This window comes from Delphinapterus leucas, chromosome 6 (assembly GCF_059928025.1).
Source record: "Delphinapterus leucas isolate spDelLeu-1000000601 "Yukka" chromosome 6, BTC_Dleu_Yukka2, whole genome shotgun sequence".
Lineage (NCBI taxonomy): Eukaryota > Metazoa > Chordata > Mammalia > Artiodactyla > Monodontidae > Delphinapterus > Delphinapterus leucas.
In genome coordinates, this window is record NC_143134.1 from 117,240,149 (window position 1) to 117,259,610 (window position 19,462).

Genomic DNA, 19,462 nt, shown 5'->3' on the forward strand with positions numbered 1-19,462 from the left:
CTGAAAGGGCGGTCGCTGCCGGCGGCAGGGGCGGGGTTTGCCGGGACGGGGAGGAGACAGGGGCGCTGGGGGCGGGGCTGAACGGCGGTGGCGGGGCTTACGAGCGCGGCTTGCGCGGCGTGGGTGGGAAGTACGCGGCTGGCAGTGGCGGAGGGGCCTCCGGGACCGGCGGCCGGGCCTCGGCAGCTGGGGGCGGAGTCTGAGCTCCAGCGTCTCCCCTCTTCTGCCCTTCCGCACGTCTCCCAAGCTCTTGCGGGAGGTGGGTTGGGCGGTCCGCCTAGGAAAGGGCTAGAGGGTGTCGGAGCCAATGTGCCGTGGCTCTCTTGTCGTCCGGACTGGAGTTTCTCCATTTATGAAGTCGGGCGGCGGGGGGCGGTGCGGGAGGCGGTGCGGGACGGTAATTAAACGGGGTTTTAGGCTCAGGCAGCCCCGGGTTTCAAGCTTGGTAGGGTTGCTAGGTTTAGCAAATAAAATACAGGATGCCCACTTATATTGGAATTTCAGCAACAACCAATAATTAGAAATATGAAATTCCAGTGTCATTGGGCGTCCTGTATTTTCTCTGGCAACCTTACCTGGACTACCTCGGGTGAGTTCACCTGAGCCTCAGTTTTTCTCCTCTGTGGAGTGGGGATGATGATAGCACCTACCTGATGATAGCATCTCCCAGTGAGATGGTGCAGTGGCATCTTGTGGCAGAGCCAAGATTCAAACCCTGGGCAGTCACTGCAGAGCCAGGGCTCTGACCACCTACTTTCATCTCCCAAACACCCCCGTTTTGCTGCAAGATCCAGCGGTAAGACCAGGTTAGAATCACAGGACTGGGGATATACAAAACGTAACCATGGGACTTCCCTGGTGGTCCAGTGGTTAAGAATTGGTCTTGCAATGCAGGGGATGCCGGTTCGATCCCTGGTCAGGGAACTGAGATCCCACATGCTGCAGGACAACTAAGCCTGTGCCGCAACTAATGAGCCTGGGTACTCTAGAGCCCACGCACTGCAACTAAGACCTGATACAGCAAATAAATAAATAAACATTTTAAAAAAACCCAAAACCCCAAAAACCATAACCAGTATTCAATTCATGAGTCACTTGGTTTATTGCACACAACACAGGTTAGTGGGAAAAATAGAAAAGGGGGTAACAAACAACTCCAAGGAGAAGACTGGGAAGGTCACGTCTCAGCACGAGCGAGCAGCAGGCTTTGGTCCAGCTGAACCAGAATCTCATGACAAATGTGAGTGGGAAGTCGCCTTCTGCTCCAACAGAGCATCCGTCTGGAACAGCTCTCAGCAGTGTGGAGTCCTCCAGCAAAGAGCCTTCAAGTTGCTCAGTCTTGTGGTCTCATTTTAAAGGATCTGCCTGTAGGGTGTAACAGTTATGCCCCAAAGAATCTTGTCTCTATCAGTCTCTGTGCCAGTAGAGTCTTCCTGAGGAACCAAACAAATTCCTTGTCTAAAGCAAAACTACTGGGACTTCCCTGGTCGTCCAGTGGTTAATACTCCACGCTCCCAATGCAGGGACCCCGGGTTTGATCCCTGGTCAGGGAACTAGATCCTGCATGCCACTGCACGTGGCAACGAAGATCCCACGTGCCAAAACTAAGACCCAGCGCAGCCAAATAAATAAACACTGTTAATTTTTTTTTTTTTGGCTACGCCAGGCGGACAACAGCTAATATGGAAGTTCACATTGGCCACTGTGACTCCATCTTGAATTACTGAGGTTAAATCCTATGAGTTTCACACAAGATGAGGAAGAATCATGGTACAAAAGAAGTCACACTATAACACCCCCCTTCTCAAAGTGTCCTCCAATTCGAAGCCAACGCAGTGTAGGGCCCCTGCAGGTGCTGAAATGTGTCGCATTCGAAGGCTCACCTGGGGTCCCTCGGGGATTCAAACTCAAGTGCTTTCCGGGGCCAGATAGGATTGAAGGGGCAAATAGGAGGCAATTGGGAGAGGCAGGCCTGGGGTGAAGTGGAGAGCATACTTCCCATCTAAACTGTTTTTCTTTTTTACAAAATGCTTTATGAGCATTGAAAGAAAGCTCATCTTACCACATGCATCCCCTTCTGCAGGGCCCTGGCCTGGGAACCAGCCTGGGCTCCAGCTCTGGTCCCATTTCAAACTCCATTTTCCTTTTTCTAAGAGGTTCCGGTGTGGGCACAACAGCAGGGTATCTATGTTGGGTATCTGTACCCAGATCAGCAGCTTTCCAGGGCTAGCACTCCATATGCAAAGCCAAATTCCCCCAAGCCGGTGATCTAGGCCTCCATGCCTCTCCCCATCCTTTTGGGGGCTCTATTGAAGCAGCCCTGCCCCCGGGGCCTCCGCTGAGCACAAGCCTTCCTTGTATCCCCCACTCCAGCCTGGGCACACCTCAGTTCAGTCTCTCTCCGTGGCCCCAACCCCAAGGGGAAAATGATGAGATGTTCCCTATGGATTCATTGATCACCCACAATGGCTGGTGACGATTCCTTCCCCAGAGAGGCAAATCCTTCCTTGCTAAGGCCGCATGGAGACATGGTCAAGTTCCTGTCTTGACAAGCCCAGACATGCCCAAATGTCCTGGGCTCCCAGAGTAGATGAGGGTCATACATCCACAGTGGAACTGACACTGGGAAGTCCCACAGCCTCAGATGAAGCTCTTCAATTTGGTTTTGGCAAAAGTCCTCTCCTAACTCTTCATAGAATAGGGAGGCCCTCCTGCTTCCTTCTTAATCACCGTCCACCCACCCTGGCCACCGTTCCAATCTCCAGTTGCATTGAGCTCGTTCCTACTTCAGGACTTCTGCACTTGCTATATCCTCTACCTGGACTTCTCTATTCAGATGGCCAGCTCTTTCTTGTCATTCAGCTCAAATATCACCTCCTCAGAAAGGCCCTTGCCAACTTTTCTATCCAACACGGCACCACTATCCCTCTTGTCCCAACCTGATTTATTTTTTTCATAGTACTTGTCACACTCTGAAATCATGCAGTGTATTAACTGGTTTTCTTGTTTATGGTCCATCTGCCCACCAGCTTCTAAGCTCCATGCGGGCAGTCAGGCCAGTCATGTTCTTAGGGCATTTCCAACACCGGCACAGTGCCTGGCACACACTCAGTGCTAGATAATGTCTGTTGAATGAGCCAGTTAGAAGAGCCAGGAGTCCTGGGCCTCGTGAGACGTTGGACAAGCCACTTCCTTTCCAGCCGCAGGCCCTGCCTCAGCCCATTGCCAGAGACCCAAAGTGGGTAGGGGCTGAGCTATACCCATCTCTGAGCGTAGGGCTCAGGCCCTGACTCAGCCCTGTTGGATTCAGATCCCAGGGAAATGTAGGGCCAAACCCCAGTTTCCTGCTGTGCTGCCCTCCCACCAGAGTCTCCACGACCCACCCACCTCCTTAGTGATGACCTTAATGCACTCTATGTCTCAGCTTCCTGCTGAGCCAGAACAAGAAATGCTCTGTGGCTTGTGCCAGCTCAGAAAGGTAGAGTAATCACCCAGACTCACCCAGGCAGCTAAGGGTGAGGTCAATTATATATGTGTATATATATTCCAGGAACCCGCACTCCAGCCCTGCAGCATAAGATTTCCCTTTCCTCTCCCTTCCCCCACCAGCCATTTTTCCTCCTTTTCTCTCAAGGCCAATGGAATGGCAGTGGTGGGTGAGTGAATTTCCCAAGGTCTGGAGTCATCCAGTCCAGGGATCAGCCATTGGCCCACAAAGCCCCCTACACCCCCACACTGTACCCCCAGCCCCGAACTCCAACCACAGTGTCATGTTTTTCTCTCTAGTGCCAGGCTCTCTCTTACTCCAGGTCTTTCCTGTGTCCTTGGCTTGGGACCCTCCCAGAGCTGCATCTGATTCTTCTGGTCTCAGTGAAGGGGTTAGAGCACACCCACCCATCAAATAATTAGGTAGAGGCTCCTTCCCTGAGCTCCACAGCCCCATGTTCCTTCGCAAGGCTTTGTCACACAGGTTGCTTTTGTCACTGTCCCCCCCAACTGTGAGTTCTGTGGTGGTGGAATCTATGCATCTTGCTCCACCCCACGTCCCCATTTCCCAGCAGAGGGCCTATCACATAGCAGGTGCTCAATAAATATTTAATGAGTTAAATGTTTCCATTTTAACGATTAGACCATTGAGGCACAGAGAGGTTTAGCACCTTGTCCTGATCACACAGCCAGGCCCCAGAGAAGCTCTAGAGGAAAGGGCCACCTGGGCATGGTCGGATTGGACTGGGGCCAAAGGCAGAGTTGGAGTTTCCTGGAGGAGGGAGAAGGAAAGATCACAGGCTATGCAGGCAATTTTCTTCTCTGCTCCCAGTGATGTCTGTGTGTCCAGGTCCCTCCATCTGACCACCAACCCCTGCTCCCATTTCACAGATGATAAAAGTGACTCCCAGATGAGGGCAGAGCTTACTCAAGATCCATAGTGGACCGCAGTCTAATGTTTCCCAGAGCTGAAGCCCCCCCACTCCCCCACCTCCTCCCACCTGCATCCTAGAAGAGCAGGAGTGAGGGGGGCCACCCCAGAGGGAGGCCAGTGGGCCCTGCTTGAGCCAGGGCAGGGGGTTGGGAGGCCCGGGTTCTTGGGCTGGCCTTGCCACTTACCCGTACTAAGCCCCTTAAAGTCTTTGGGCCTCAGTTTCCCCATCTGGACGACAAGGGGGCTGGGCTTGGTGGCTTCAGCCTCCCCGCTTCCCCAATGAGGACAGGGCTGTGGGAGCTGGTGAGTAAGAATACAGGCTCCTGAGTCCAAAAGGCATAGTTGAGTCCTGGTTCCAGCATTTATTGCTGAATGATCTAGCTCAGTCCCTTCACCCCCTGAGCGTTCATTTCATGGTCTGTAAAAAAAAAGAATAATAGCATTTTTTTTTTTTGAGGATTAAATGAGCTAATAATGTAAGGGAGTCCCTGATACAATGCCAGGCACAGCATCCCCAGCAAAATGAGTTCATAATATTAATTAGGGGATGCTGCCCTCTGGAGGCCAATAGGAGGAACAACAGGCGAGGAGAGCCCGACCCGCTGCCCGGGCCAAGCTGGAACCCGCGTCCCCAGCGGGCGACCATTGTCCAGGTGGGGAGAGCGCGGCTGGGCGCCTGTCACTCGGTGTGCGCCTCCACCCACTGGCAGAGGCGACGGGCGTAGCGAGTTGGGCTGACGGTGGAGAAGGTCCGGCCTGGGTAGCGCAGCGTCTTCCACAGGTGCTCCAGCCGCTTGCGGAGCCCGTAGACTGTGGCGAGGTCCACGAGGCCCAGGAAATAGCGTTGCTCTGGCCCGTCCAGGATGTGTAGGGCGTTGGGGGTGTCGGGCAGCAGCCGGCGGTTCTGGGCTTCCGGCTCCTCCAGGCTCTGTACCCCTCTCATAGACCTGGGGGCAGACAGGAGGGTGAGGTTACCACCTCCTCCAGGGAGCCCCAGCCAATGGACCCTGTCAGCATGGCCATGCTGCCCCTGGGTCATTCCCACACCTCCCGTGTGCCCGGGCCTGTGATGTCAGATAAACTGGGCAGCTGAGTAAAGTGCAGTTGACGGTCTGAAGCTGAGCTGTCCATTATGCAGCCAGCAGCCAGCCATATGTGGCCCTGAGCACTTAAATGCGGCCAGTCCCAAATGAGATGCGCAGTAAGTATAAAATACATACTGGATTTCCAAAGCAGTGTGAGAAAAAGAATGTAAAATATCTCATAAATGTTTATATTGATTAGATGATGAAATGATAAAAGTTTGGATGTACGAAGTAAGTGAAATATGTTATTAAAATTATTTTTACCTATTTCTTTTTTACTTTTAAAAATGAGGCTACTAGAAAATTTAAAACTACATGTGTGGCCCGCATTAAATTTCTACTGGGTAGCGCTGGTCTAGAGCATTTGGGTCACACAGACTCTGGCTCTGCCCTTATGTGCCACATCACTTTGGGTAAGTCCCATATTTGGGTACTTCCTAAACTGCTGTTTGGGGTTATCCAACCCTGGAGTTTCAGGGTGGCAGAGTTGAGACCTTGCAGACAAAGTCCAACCCAAGTTTGCAGATGGTGTGTCTTTTTGCCTCAAATTGTATTCCAAATCAGAAGGTGTCTCTGGCTGGGCCCCCAATCCCAACCAGAAGCAGGCTCAGTCCCCTAACGTTGTCCTCTTGTGATGGTGGGAGTTTGGGAGTGGGGGTCGCGGGCGGGGGGGTCGCTGAGGGCTTTATCCCTGCCCTGCCCAGGTCTTGGGGGAAAGAAAGCAATCAAAGAAAGTCCCACCCAAGCACCAACCAATCAGAACCGAGTGGTCTGGGAGCCAGAACAGAGCGCTGGTACTCTCTGTGGTGCCAGGGTTAACCTGGGTGTGGTGGGTTCTGAATGAGGGGCTGGGAACTGGGTGGGGGTGGGGCTGTAGCTGTGACCTTTCACCAGGCAGCATGGAGAAACAACCGTCGTATGCACACTTGGGTTTACCTGCTGAATGACGGCTGTAATATGAGCACTATCTGGGGGTAGAGGGCAAGGGAGAAGCTGACCTAGGTTGGATGGGCAGACTTGGTGGATTCTGTGCCCCATGGCAGGCATCCCACCATCTGGTCAGGATGTGCCCACCAAGCCATTACCTTGGGTTGTGCCACAGACTCACCCATCCCAAGGTCTTCCTCCAAGGGGTGGGGATGGGGGCTAGTGAGTGGACATCATTTTTCACTTGTCCACCCACTGGATCAATGAACTTATTTCCTTGAAGTGCCTGTCTTAAACCCTGAGTAATTCGGTTCAACCACAGATGTGGGCCTTGGAGGACTGAAATGCAAGTCACTAACCAAGTACTAACATGAATCCTCAAAAGTCATTCTACAACTTCACTTCCTCTCTCTGAGGCTCAGTTTCCACATCTCTAAAATGGGAATGAGCCCATCCTCTCAATGAGGCTCATAGTCAGCATGCAAAGATTGGCTGCATGCAAGAGGAAGGCAACAAGATGATGGTGCCAGTGGTGATGACTTCGAGGTCCTCAAAGTGAAATGACCGAGTTAAGGGGCAAGGGCTCTTTCTAAGGCAAAAATTAAATAGGTCTGAAACCTTCAATGGCTCCACATCTCCTTCTGGAAAATGGGCAGATTCTTCAAAAGCTCAACTGGATCTCACCTGGTCTTTCTTCTGCTGAGATCCATCTGTGCCTGCCACCCCTGCCGGCCAGGCTTCTCCAGCCCTCCACGCTACACACACACACACACACACACACACACACACACACACACGCACGTACACACATACACACAAACACTGCACTTTCCAGTCTTCGAGCCTTTGCCTGTGCTGTTCCCCCACTACACTGTCTTTTCCATGTTCTCATCACCTCATTCTTGCTGTTGCCTCTGGGGGGCCCACCTGGCTGTGCGGAAGATGAGGCCACTGTCTGTGCCCTGCTCATCCTCATGGAGACGCTGAAAGGCCATCAGGAGGCTGTAATCCAGCACGTTGAGCTCCCGGAGGAAGGCGGTGTCCAGTTCCATCTGGCGGAGGAGCCAGCTCCGCTGGGGCCCTGCCGGAGCATCAGTGCCCCCACCTGAGTGCTCGTTGTGTGCCAGGCAAGTTTCTGAGGGCTCCACACACATCTGCCCTAGAAGGGCAGATGTCATTACTGTCCCATTTCACAGATGAGGGAACTCATCTGTAATTTGCCTTGGTCACCTAGCTAGAAAGCTGTGGAGTTAGGATTCTCTGTCTAACTCCAGACTCTCCTGACTCCAGAATCTGGGCTCTTAAAGACTCAGGCAGGGGGGCTTCCCTGGTGGCGCAGTGGTTGAGAGTCTGCCTGCCGATGCAGGGGACACGGGTTCATGCCCCGGTCCGGGAAGATCCCACATGCCGCGGAGCGGCTGGGCCCGTGAGCCGTGGCCGCTGAGCCTGCGCGTCTGGAGCCTGTGCTCCGCAGCGGGAGAGGCCACAACAGTGAGAGGCCCGCGTACCGCAAAAAAAAAAAAAAAAAAAGACTCAGGCAGAGAGCAGTGCCAGGGACACCCTTCTAACTTCACTCTAAATGGAGGAAGAGCAGGTAGTGACCGCCCCCGTGGCTCACCCAGGTTGATGGTCTTGCCCTGAAAGTTGAGGTCTTTCAGCACCAGGACAAGGGGGCTGCCCTCAGGGGCGGGCTCCACCCAGCGGCTCACCTCGCAGCCCTTGATGTCATACCTGGGAAGTGAGGGGTGGGGGAGACAGAATTCAACCTTATACAGACTTGAGACATACAGGGAACTGACGAGGTAATAAGAAACAAGAGCTTCCACTGGGTGACCGTCCAGATTCTCAGCACAACCCCAGTCCGTTACTGTCCCCGTGTTAGAGATGAAGAAAAAGCCTCAGAGAGGTTTTTTGTTTTGTTTTGTTTTTAATTTGCCCAAGACCACACAGTGAGTAAAGGGCAGAGCAGGGATTCCAACTCAGGCCCTTGAACGTCCAGTCCAGACTTTACCCCTGCCTGTAACTGCCTCTTGGCACCTTGTCATCCCTGGGGTATCCCAGACAGAGGGGCCCAACCCTAGACGCAGCAACAGAGGGCATGAGTGAAGTCCGCGCCCTGGGAGAGCATCAGCGTGGAGCTCGCAGGCAGAGGCAGGGCTAGGAGGCTCAGAGGGCCACCTGCAATCAGAGGCTAGTTTGAATCCCTGCTCCTCATCTAGTAGCTGTGTGGCTTTCCCCTCCTCAGTTTCTCATCGACAAAATGGGGATGATAAGGACAGCTACCCCTCAAGAGTTGTTCTGGGAATAAGGAAAATGATGAATGTGTATGTCTCAACACAGCGCCCATGGCATACTGAGTGCTCAAGAGATGCTGGTCCTGGGAATCACTGTCTCCGACCCGTCAGGAGATCTTGGTAACGTCCCTTCTCCTCCCTGCGCCTCAGTTTCGCGGTCTGTCTAGTGAGTGTGGGTGCTTCAGGTGGCACATTCTGGGTGGGGCGGGGAGGCCGACTCACCTCTCGGAGATGCGGCTGGTGGGATAGAAGACGCTCTGCATGATGATGAAGTATTTCTGGAGACGGGGGTAGGGAGTGAGGGAGGACAGGATCCCACCCTCCAGCCGCCCCATCCGGCCCGGCCCCCTCACCTCGGCCTCACCCACCTTCTTTCCCCGGGCCACCCGCAGACTGTGCACTCCTGGAAAGGGAGAGGGCGTCAGGTAGAGAGGCCCCAAACTCGGCAACGCCGGGTGCATCCTGCCCCAGTTCCAGGCCATGCCTCCTTCTCGCGATCCGCCGCATCCCGAGCCTCCAGGCCACGCCCCCAGACCCCTTCCCCAGCTTGGGGTGGTGTCCCAAGTCGACCCGCTTCTAAATTTAGCCCCAAAGATGCCGTGTCCCCCAGGCCTAGCCCTGCCCATATACCCTCCTCTCGGGACTATTCAATCCCAACCCCGCCCCCTTTGGGCCCCGCCCGAGGTCTTGGCCCCGCCCACCGACCCCGCCCTCCTACGTTGCTGTCTAGGACCCGCCCCCCCACTGAACTCTGCCCCCAGCCGGCCCCGCCTCCTGTCCAGTCCCCTCCACCCTGCTCGGGCTCAGGTACCCTACGCCCCCCGTCCTGGAACCGCCCACTCCCTGACCTCCTCCCCTTCTCGCTCTCTCTCTTCACCCCTCCCCTCGTCCCGCAGTCCCGGGTCCCTGGCCGGTCATACCCAGCAACCGCGCAAGCAGCGAGTGTGGGTGCCGCTGCAGGTGCTGCACGTAGCGGGGCAGGTGGGCGAGCAGCGCCCGCACCTCCCGGCGCCGCAAGGTCTTCAGGAAGAAGCGCTGGTCGTGGCTGGGGGGCGGGACGGAGAGGTCACTGACCAGGTGGGGCAGGAGCCGCGTCCGCACCGCCCCTCTCGCCTCCTGCCCTCGCCCCCAGTCTCTGCTCCTCCATCTGACCGCTATCCGGCCCTGACCCACCCTGACCTGGCCATGCTGTCTCTCTCCTCAAGAGCCCCCCTCCGCCCCGGACACCTCTCGCACCCTTTCCCCACCCCAGCCACCAGCTCACGACAGGAAAAAGCTGGCCTTGCTCTTGGAGGTGCTGAGGAACTGCAGGTAGGGGCCGCCGGGACCCAGCGCAGCCTGATAGTCCTCCTCTGCCAGCCCTAGGGAGCGCCGCAGTCGGGCGAAGGCGGGGCCAGCCAGGGTGCCCAGCTCGAAGCCCTGCGGAAAGGAAGAGCAGCCCCGAGAGTGTCCCTGGGGCCCAGGTGTGTGCAGTTGGCTCTGGCGCGGGAGGGTCAGGGTAAGCACACCCTTCCTGCAAAGCCCCGGGGCAAGCCGTCATTCCCACTGCACAGATGGGGAAACTGAGGAGAGGAGCAGAACACACCCCCTCCCATGCAGCACTCGGGCTTTCTACCTCGTGAACCTGGGTCAGGACCTCGGAGAAATCCTCCTCCGTGGGCAGCCCCTGTAGCAAGGAGCAGAGGGGCTCAGGGCAAGTCTCAACCCCCCAGTGCCAGCCCAGGGTCTCCAAGCATCCTGTACCTGGCCTCACCCCCGTTCCCCCCAGTTTGATTCCTCCAGCCAGTGGGGACCACTCTGGGTGTGCCTGAGTTGGGCAGATAGACTGCCAGCCCTCCCAGAGCTGGAGGGAGGAGGAGAGTAACCCAAGGCAGGTCCTAGGTGTGTCTCATTCACTGCTGGGTCCCCAGCACCAGTCTCTGAGCTAGAGCCTGACGCATGTGCCCAGACACACGTTGGCCAAAGTGTCGCCAGATGCCCTCCCAGTCAAAGGGGATGGCCTAGAAGTCTAGGACTGTCTGACTCAGCCTGGGAGAAGCAGGATCAGAGAAAGCTTCCTGGAGGAGGTGCCCCCTAAGCTGAAATCTTAAGGGCAGTGGAGAGGAGGAGCAGGGTGCTCACAGGAGCAGGAACAGCAGTGGTGGCCACCAGGAAGGGAAGGAGAGCCTGAGTGACTGAAGCGAGTCAGGATGGACTGGGGAGGAGGCTGGACAGTTGGCCCTTGGGGTTGAGCCAGCAGGACCGTGAGGCCAGGCTGAGTATTGGGGAGCCATGGAAGATTTTCAGCAGGTGATGAGATTTAGAGGACTCCTACTCTCTCCCTGGACCTCCAGGTCCTGTGCTAGGACCTGGCTCACAGGATGTGGTCACACTGTGCACATGTATGCACACACACAAACAACATACATGCTCACCCGGGCCGTCCAGCTGCTGAGCTTGCAGTGGGCGACCCTTTCTGCTGAGCCAGCCTGGCCCCAGCCTAAGCTCCGGGGAGGATGGGCTGGGCTGGTGGGGTGGGGGCGGGGTCCCTTAACCACACACCCTGGCAGAACTGGGAGGGCCTCAGAGACCAAGGAGTACAATCCCTCCCATCCATTATACAGAGGTGACACTGAAGCCCAAAGAGAGGCAGAGACCCACCTAGATCACACATCAACCACCCGGGTCAGGGGCTTTCTCGCACTCCCCACACACCCTGGGCTTTCTGGCTTCCTGGCCTCAGCCCCCACCCCAGAATGTCCCTCCCTCCCTGCACCAAGCCCCTGCCTTCCTCTCCTTCTATCTAGCCCGCTCTGTTCCCCAGCCCTGCAGTATTAGCAGGACAGGGCATCAGCCTGGTCTTGCTGTCGGTGCTGTGGAGGTGTATGGGACAGACTGGCCACTCACCGTGGGCGGGTGGTCCATGGACACTTGAGTGGCAGCCCACAGCCCTGCCTGCATCATACACGTCAGCTGGTGCAGCTCATGCCCTGGGCCAATCTCAAACAGGCCTAAGCGAGACTGCTTGTCTCGTAGACGCCAGAGGAGGCCACGGCGGCCAGAGCTCGAGGTGGCAGCTCTGTGTCCAGCCTCTGGGGAGGGGGTCAGGACCTGGGGTGGGAGGCACCAGAAGCAATGAGCCTGAGGCAGCAAGCATCCCACAGGTGAGAGACCCTGGTCTGAGTCCCACATCCACTGCTTGTCAGCTCACCCCTCATCCCTCTCTGCCTCAGTTTCCTCAGTTGTAAAATGCAGATAAGGCTGGTACCCACCTCACTGGGTGTTGTGAGGGGACAGTACCTGGCATGCAGTCAGCACCCACAATAGTGATGTTTATTATCAGTAGGCAGAGCATTTGTTCTGCAGCCTCTCACTAGCTTAGGTAGATCACCTAACCTTTCTGCACCTCGTTTTCTCCTCTGTAAAATGAGAACTATAATAACTCCTTCGTGGCAGGTATTAACTGTTGTTACTGTTGAGTTTGAGCATCCTGCACAGGAACTCCTTATAGTAGGAGCTGTGATGTCAGTGATTCAGTCATCTATTCCACTCGTCTATGCCGAGTTCCTCCAGGCCAGCGCGGAGGGTCAGCACGAAGCTGAGATCATAGCTGCTGACCCCTTCGCATTGGGCGCCCACCATGTGCCCAGCACTGTCTGAGAGCTTGACCTCCTAACAGCCCTATGAAGGAGAAGCTTTTATCATTGTCTCCATTTTCCCGATAAGGAAACTGAGGAAGTTCTCGGGGGATACCCGCCGGACTCCCCGCTTCAGACCTGCGGCCCCATGTGGGGCGTGTCCCAGTCCCGCCCAGTGCAGGACCCCTTCTGGGCTTGGATGGGGGTGTGTTCGCCCTGCACGGGGAGGGGAGGTCCTGCCCCTGCCCTCCAACCCTTTCCTTTCCTGTCCTCTCTCGGGTCTGCACCTACCTCGCGGGGCCCCGGGCTCGGCGCGGCCATCGCCCCCGCAGCAGCTTCCCCGGGCTCTGGCCGCGTCCCCAGCTGCCGGGCCGCCCCGCTGCAGGAGCTAGGCCCCGCCCCTGCTTCTGGATCGACCAATCGCGTGGTGCAGGTCACGGCTGCACCCAATCCGAGCCGGGGCGCGGGGGATCGCCTGCGGGTCCCGCCCCTGGGGCTGCAGCACCCTTCGGACCGCGGTCCAGGGCTGGGCAGGGCCGCCGCGCGTTGGTTAAGGTCCCCACCGGGGGAAGACCCACATTCCCTTCCTGGGGTGGGAGACTCAGGTCTCGGGGCGCTCGGGGAGGCGGGTAACCTAAATCCAGTCCCGCCCACACACCCTGGCGTGAAATTCCCACCGACCGTATTTCGGGTGAGGAAACTAAGGTCCAGAGAGAGAAGTGACTACCTCCAGGTCACACAGGAAGTCAGGGGCGTGCATTCATTCAACACTTATTTTGAACATTCACTATGGGCCAGGAGCAGTGTAGGCCGGGGTGGCGTGGGGGGGAAGCGGATTTTAGTGGTGAGTGAGAGAGAGGAACACAGCTGCCAGCGTGAGCTTTTAAAAGCATAAATCGCATGATGTCACTCGCACGCTCTAAGCCTCCAGTGGCTTCCCACGGCACTGGAACAAAGTCCAAACATCTCGGCATGGCCCCAGGCCCATCTGCCCACTCTCCAGCCCCATCTCAAATCACTGTCCCTGCACCCAGCACACGGTCACAGGGGATCCCGGCTGGCCCTTGGCCACCGAACTCTCACACCTCCGGGCTTTTGCAGCTGCTGTTCCCTCTGCCTGAAATCCTCCCCCACCTCCACCCTCCACTTGCTTTATTCCTCATCACCTTGCCCGACTCTAAGTGTCCCCTCCCTTCGGTCATGATCACATCGCTTTATTTTTCTTCATCACACTTAACACTGTCAGAGACTGTCTTGTTCATTTATTTGTTTATTATATCTCCCCTCCCCCACCCAGAGTGGGAGTGCCAGGAGGGCAGGAACCATGCCAGTCTCCTTCCCTGGCTCAGTACCTTGCACAAACCAGTGTTTGAGAAGTACATGCTGAACCAATGTGAGTAGGATGTGCAGGGAACCTCAGTGAGTCCCAGGAAATGAAAGGCCAGTGTGACTGGAGTGAGGAGAGCTCAAGCAAGCATGCAGGCTCTTGTCGGCCGGCCATGGGAGGGAGAGGGACAGGAACCCAGAGAAGCATTGTAAGTGTGTGAGAAAGATTCTCAGAAAAAGAAAAAAAAAAAACTCAGGGACTTCCCTGGCAGTCCAGTGGTTAAGAGTCTGCACTTCCACTGCAGGGGGTGCGTGTTCGATCCCTGGTTGGGGAAACAAGATCCCGCGTGCAGCGTGGTGCGGCTAAAAATTAAAAAAAGAAAAGATGCTCAGATGTTTTCAAAAGGCCACTGGTTGTAGTGCAGTCAGATTGGAGCGGGCCATTGTGGGCAGGGGAGAGCAGTGAGGAAGCCTTTGGTGATTTAAGGCAGGGGACAGTGGCTTTGTATCTGGAAGGTGACGGGGTAAGGGGAGAATTGACAGGATTTGGGGTCATGGGGATGAGGTCGTGGAAGAGGAAAGCCAAGGTCAGTGATGTCTGCCAGGCTTCTGGCTGTGGGTCAGGGATACAGGATGATGATGCTAAGGCAGGGCACGACGGGAGAGCCAGATTTGTGCAGGGGGAGACTGGGTAAGTCTGAGAATTCAGATCACGACGGGATGGATTTGAGGTGTCACTACAACAGCCGATGGGGATCTCAGGTGGGCAGCTGGTGCACGTGCAATACTTTGGGGCTCAGAAGAAAGCTGGGCTAGAGGTGAGCCTGGGTAAGGATGAGGTCACCCAGAAGAGTGTGGGGTGAAAGAGCCTGTGACGAGTCCCGAGGAACCCACCCTCTCGGGGCAGAGGAGCATGAGTGCCAGAGAGAGCATAAAGTAGGAGAACGGGTCATCCAGCGTCTGAGGGTGTCCCGGGGGGAGGTCACCGGCCAAATGTAGCAGAGGGGTCAAGGAAATGTGCTTTGGATTTAAAGACTGCACATCACGGGTGGTGAGTGCAGCCCACCTGGAATGCTGCCAAGCACAGTAGGGGTGAGGAAATGCAGGAAGCAGGTGTGGATACCCTTTTGGGAAGTTTGGCTGTGGAGGGGAAAGCGCGGGAGAGACCCGGAGGGAATTACTGGGTTGATGGAGGGTCCCTTAAACGGAGCCCGTAACATGTTCATTTAACACTGGGGGACCTTGTTGAAAGGCAGAGGCTGTTCCCTTGAGAGGGATCATCAGACAGGAGGCTCCTGCTATAGCAGTGGGAGAGGACAGGACCCAGAGTCCAGGTGGGCAGCTCTGCCTGGACTGGAAGATGGAGAGGGAGACAGGTAAGGACAGGGCAAGTGTGCCTGCAGTTGGTCTCTCTTCTCTGATGAGGGGGACACCTTTGCTAACCGGAGGAAGAATGAATGTCCAAGGTGTGAGGGGTGGAGGCTCACACTGTGAATGGGAGAGCTGGCTGCCCAGTGGGGCATGGTGGGATGCCAGGGACTAAGGCTGGGGCCTGTGCCGGTTAACCTGAACACAGTGGAACCAGCCCTGCTCTGGCTCATAACAGCCCTCTGCTCAGAGCCACGCTAAGTTGGGCTGCTGGGTACAAGAGACAGATGACAGGCTTGGCTTTTCGGGGACTAGCCTGAGGGTCCGTAAAATACCGGTGCCAGCTGGCTAGGCTGGCACGGGGGAGACCTGGTAGAGGCTGATGTGGCGTCTGGCAGATTGCCGTGCCTCCACAGACTCCGCAGCCATCAGCTGCGCCAGGCCAGACCCGTATCGGTCCCGGTCCCGGTCCCTGCTTTATCCTGTGTCCAGCACACAGATGATCCAGGAGGCATCTGAGGCACCAACTGCACAAACCAGGGTCTCCTGACCCGAGACCAATGCAGAGGCCAGCGCCCAGCCCCTCTCCAGCCCCTGAGCGGCCCAGCCCCCTGGCCAGGGATGGCACTGAGACAAACACACCACCACCGTTTATTGTTCAGCTCTCCCCAACAGGCCAGCACTGAGGCTGGGGGGCTGGGCCTCCGTGAGAAGTGGTCAATCCAGGGGCCCCCCGTGTGGCCACCCTAATGGGCTCTGGGGCCTGTCAGGCCTCCCCCTAGGCTTTCCAGGTCCAGAAATCCTTGTGGGGTCTGGGGTATGTCAGACCCGGGAAAGCTGCCTTTGTGGAGGAGCAGGACATGGGGGGAGAGGTCTCGTGACACCCCAGAACCTGCCAAGTCCAGCAACAGCATGTGACATGAGGGAAACTGAGGCAAGAGTGTAGAAGCCAGAGGAAAAAGCGACAGGGAGTCTGAAAAGTGAGGTGGGGAGGACCGGCGTTTTCCAGGCCCTGAACCTGAAGAGGGTGAGAGCGAGACTTCCAGGGACTCCTCCCTCCTGGCTTCTGGAAGGGTGAGCAGGGGCTCTGGTCAGTCAGGGGTGAGTCCTGAGCAGCTCCATCCCACAAGGGTGTCTGCAGGGTAGCCAGGCTTGAGGGGCCCTCAGTGCCTGGACGGGTCCTCTGGGCCCCCACCCTTGGTCTGCCCTGGAGAAGAAGCAGAGAAGGCGCCGGCAGCCTCATCCGTGCTGGGCCTTCACTGAGCCTTTTTGGTCACCTTCTGATTCTTCAGCATCACGTAGGTGATGAACACGCCTGGAATACACAGACCAGAAAGGTCAGGAAAGAAAGCGCAGGGTTGCTGGGAGGCCAGAGCAGGACACAGCATGGGAGAGTGACCCACACAGGGGGCCAAGCACCTACCCAACCACACTCCAGGCCACCTGGTCATCTCCCCAGTTGTTCATCAAGCCACACATCCACCCATTCATTCAAAAAACATCAGCCGGGTGCCTACTACAGGCAATTTGCTGAGTTTAGCGCTTCCAATTCTACAGGGAATAAGATCCACTCAACTATTCATCTACTCACCCAGTCAACCACCTACCCACCTACCTACACACTGACCCACTCAGCATCCATCATCCACCCATCCCGTCATCCAGACATCTGATTGTTGATGCATCCAAACCACTTTCTTGAGCACCAACTCAGTGCCACAGCTTGTGCCGGGGGCTGAGTAAACAGCAATGATAAAGCAACAGTCCTTGCCCCTTAAGGACTAGACCCCGGGAGACAGACAGGTGCAGGGATCTTGAACCGGGGTGACCAGGGGGTGAGAGGTGATGGAGGTGTGAGCAGAGTGATGGTGGTGGTGGAGGGAGCAGGAAAAAGGGAGACATCCCACTAGAGTCCAGTGAGCCTGGGGCATCGGGAAGCCTGACTTAAAGCCCTGAAGGATGAACAGGGAAACCCCAGGGGATGAGTTGGGGGCAAGGAGCCTCACGGAGACATACAGCCAGTGACAAAGTGTAGCAGCATGTTCAGGGCTGGGAGAGGGTCATGGGGTCCCTCAGACACGCTGCCCAGGGTTGGGGGAACTTACCCACAAACAGGAGCAGCAGAAGGCCGGCAGCCAGTGGGATGGCAACGGCATAGGCTTGGGGCAGGAAATACTTGTGGATGACGTGCTGACTGTCGATGAATGGCTGGCATCGAGGGCAAAGCTCTGGTGAGCATTCCCCGCCCTGCTCAGCTCCCCAAGCCCAAACATCCCACCTCCTCCGTCTCTGGGGCTGACCCCACCAAAGCACTGAGACTGCATTTGCTTTTCTTTAAGATGATGGCATTTGGGGTGCCTTGATTTGTTCCCTTCCTTCATTTATCTAATAGTTGTGTACTGGGCACTTGCCTGGTGCCTGCCCTAAGCTGGGGCTGGGGACCTGGCAGGGAACAGAAGACAAAGGACTTGCCCTAAGGCCCCCGCAGCTTAGCAGGGGCAAAGGGTACATGAGGAATCCTCGAATGATTCCCAACCTGGGCTCCAAAGTCTTCTTTACCAACATTTTTCTCCAAAGGATACCAAGTTCTGCAAGATTTTGCCTTCCAAACACTACACTTTTAAAGCAGTAACCAAGACATTTCCCCACAGGGAAAAGAAAAATCCTAAAAACTCTCACAAAATCCACTGGCACCTGTCATGCCCAGGGTCCCGCAGGATAACGAGAAGAACTAGAACTCCCATCAAAGGCAGAGCAAATCAAGGACAGGACTTTACAGTGTAGTGGTTAAGTTTTCCACCTTGAGCCTGAGGCTTCCCCCTGCGCTTTCGTTTCCTCGTGTATAAAATGGGGGACACCGCTAGCATCTTCCTCATAGTGCTGTTCTGGAGCTTTCGTGAGGTGTGCAGGTAAAGCACCCAGCACGGCACCTGTCACATTGCAGCTGCTTAAATGATGTTAGGAGTTGGCCTCAAGATCCAGGGATGGGAGGTGAGAGAGGACGGGGCAGCACACATACCAAGAGAATCACCCAGACGGTGTAATAGGTGAAGATGATCAGGCTAACGGCGACGAGGCCGAGTCCCACCACCTGGTCTGTTCCCGTGGCCTGCAGAAAAGGGAGAACTCAACTGAGGCAGTGATGCTCCATTTAGGTGCACTAAAGAAGGGGGGCGTTGCAGCCTGGTTACGCCCATTCACTCAGCTGACGTATCTGACGTGGAGGACTAGGTCAATTTTAGGCCGGGAGAGAGCGCCGGGCCAAGGCCTATCACCCGTACGACGGACCGGCGGAAGAGCGATGCCGGATCCGAGTACTCAAGTCCCAGCTCCTGAGCAGACCCAGGACCCCACCCCCAGACGCCCCCGTTCCCCGCACTCGGGCCCAAGCTCACCATTTCCCCAGCGAGGCGGGCACTGGAGCAGCAAGCCTCATCCGGTTCCGGATCCGGGCCCTTCTGGCCTTGGGCCGCGGGGCACGCCGGGAGTCGTAGTCCTTAGGCCGGTCCAGGACCACGTCGCCCGAGACAGGCAGGCACCGCCTTCCCTTTGCATATCGGGAAATGTAGTTTCTCAAGGGCATTGTGGGCCGCGTTCCCGAATCTCTAGGGAATGGGACAGAGGGCGGCGGGGGGGAACCCAGTCTAGGTGGCGTTTGTGGTCTCAGTCCTGTCGAACTCGCCCGAGAACAAAAGCCCGTCTCTCGATGTCCCAGAGTCCCATAGCCAGAGCGGGATGGGGGTGGGTGGCCGGAAGTCCCATATTTCCGATAGGGAAAATGAGGCTCAGAGAGGGGCGCGCTCTTGCAGGAGACCACAGTCTGAGTCAGTGGTGTAGCCGACTTCAGAACCCGAGGGCACTACTTCCTGGTCCCGAGGCCCTAACTTGTCTGTTGAGGGTAGGGTGCAGAAAAAGTTCACCGACCGGCCTGGGGTGGGAGGAGGGCCTGGCTGGGGCCCCCAGGGATGGGGAGGATTTCGACTGGCTGTGAGAGGGCACCCCCTTACCATGCCAGGCTTCCCTGGCGACCCTTCGGGTGTCCTCTCTTCACTGCATGAATGAGGCTAGGGTGACCCTCCCTTCCTTCACCGTCTGCCTCTCGGGCCCTGGGTGTCCCGCAGCCCAGACAGGTCTTTGGACTGGGCCGGTGTGTAGGCCCCTCCCTAGGCTTGGAGGCCAGATCATCTTCAATGTCTCCTCCAGCTCCGAGGTCCGGAACACTGTCTCCTCACAGCTCATGGGGCTGGCTGCTTCTCCCGCATCAGGTCTCACTGGGATGCCACACATGCCAGGGAAGTGACCTTCACAGCTGGGCAGGGTTCCCTCCTCCGCTCCATAGCCCCAAGTGTGGCTCCAGGATGACGCTTATCACTGCGTTTTAATTAGCTGATTTACTTGTTGATCTGGCCCACGTGACTGTGAGCT

The 19,462-nt window shown here is 56.5% G+C and overlaps 3 protein-coding genes and 1 long non-coding RNA gene across 5 annotated transcripts; all 4 read right to left on the reverse strand.

The window, feature by feature from the left end:
* Positions 1–1,083: 1,083 nt before the first annotated feature.
* Positions 1,084–4,791, reverse strand: LOC149749055 (uncharacterized). The gene is made up of 2 exons (XR_016393650.1): positions 4,606–4,791; positions 1,084–1,433 (listed from the first exon to the last, which is right to left on the reverse strand). It is a non-coding gene; the product is annotated as an uncharacterized LOC149749055 (long non-coding RNA).
* A 65-nt stretch (positions 4,792–4,856) lies between these two features.
* On the reverse strand, positions 4,857–9,472 carry PIP5KL1 (phosphatidylinositol-4-phosphate 5-kinase like 1). Of its 2 annotated transcripts, XM_030761633.2 has the most exons (5): positions 9,095–9,472; positions 8,949–9,004; positions 8,051–8,163; positions 7,360–7,591; positions 4,857–5,367 (listed from the first exon to the last, which is right to left on the reverse strand). In XM_030761633.2, the coding sequence occupies exons 1-5, from the start codon at positions 9,350–9,352 to the stop codon at positions 5,100–5,102; spliced, it is 927 nt and encodes a 308-aa protein (XP_030617493.2). In that variant the 5' UTR covers positions 9,353–9,472; the 3' UTR covers positions 4,857–5,099. The 2 variants fall into 2 exon arrangements, with proteins under 2 accessions (XP_030617493.2, XP_089769920.1); XM_089913794.1 differs by having other exon boundaries at positions 8,949–9,472.
* A 31-nt stretch (positions 9,473–9,503) lies between these two features.
* On the reverse strand, positions 9,504–12,664 carry LOC149749056 (phosphatidylinositol 4-phosphate 5-kinase-like protein 1). Its single transcript, XM_089912653.1, has 5 exons — positions 12,635–12,664; positions 11,613–11,816; positions 10,342–10,392; positions 9,991–10,244; positions 9,504–9,771 (listed from the first exon to the last, which is right to left on the reverse strand). The coding sequence occupies exons 1-5, from the start codon at positions 12,662–12,664 to the stop codon at positions 9,600–9,602; spliced, it is 711 nt and encodes a 236-aa protein (XP_089768779.1). The 3' UTR covers positions 9,504–9,599.
* A 926-nt stretch (positions 12,665–13,590) lies between these two features.
* DPM2 (dolichyl-phosphate mannosyltransferase subunit 2, regulatory) lies at positions 13,591–19,276 on the reverse strand. The gene is given in 7 exon segments (XM_022578642.2): positions 13,591–16,352; positions 17,143–17,245; positions 18,057–18,146; positions 18,433–18,450; positions 18,452–18,588; positions 18,591–18,642; positions 19,127–19,276. Coding segments are annotated over 7 exon segments (609 nt in total). The 3' UTR covers positions 13,591–16,293.
* Between the last annotated feature and the right edge of the window lie 186 nt (positions 19,277–19,462).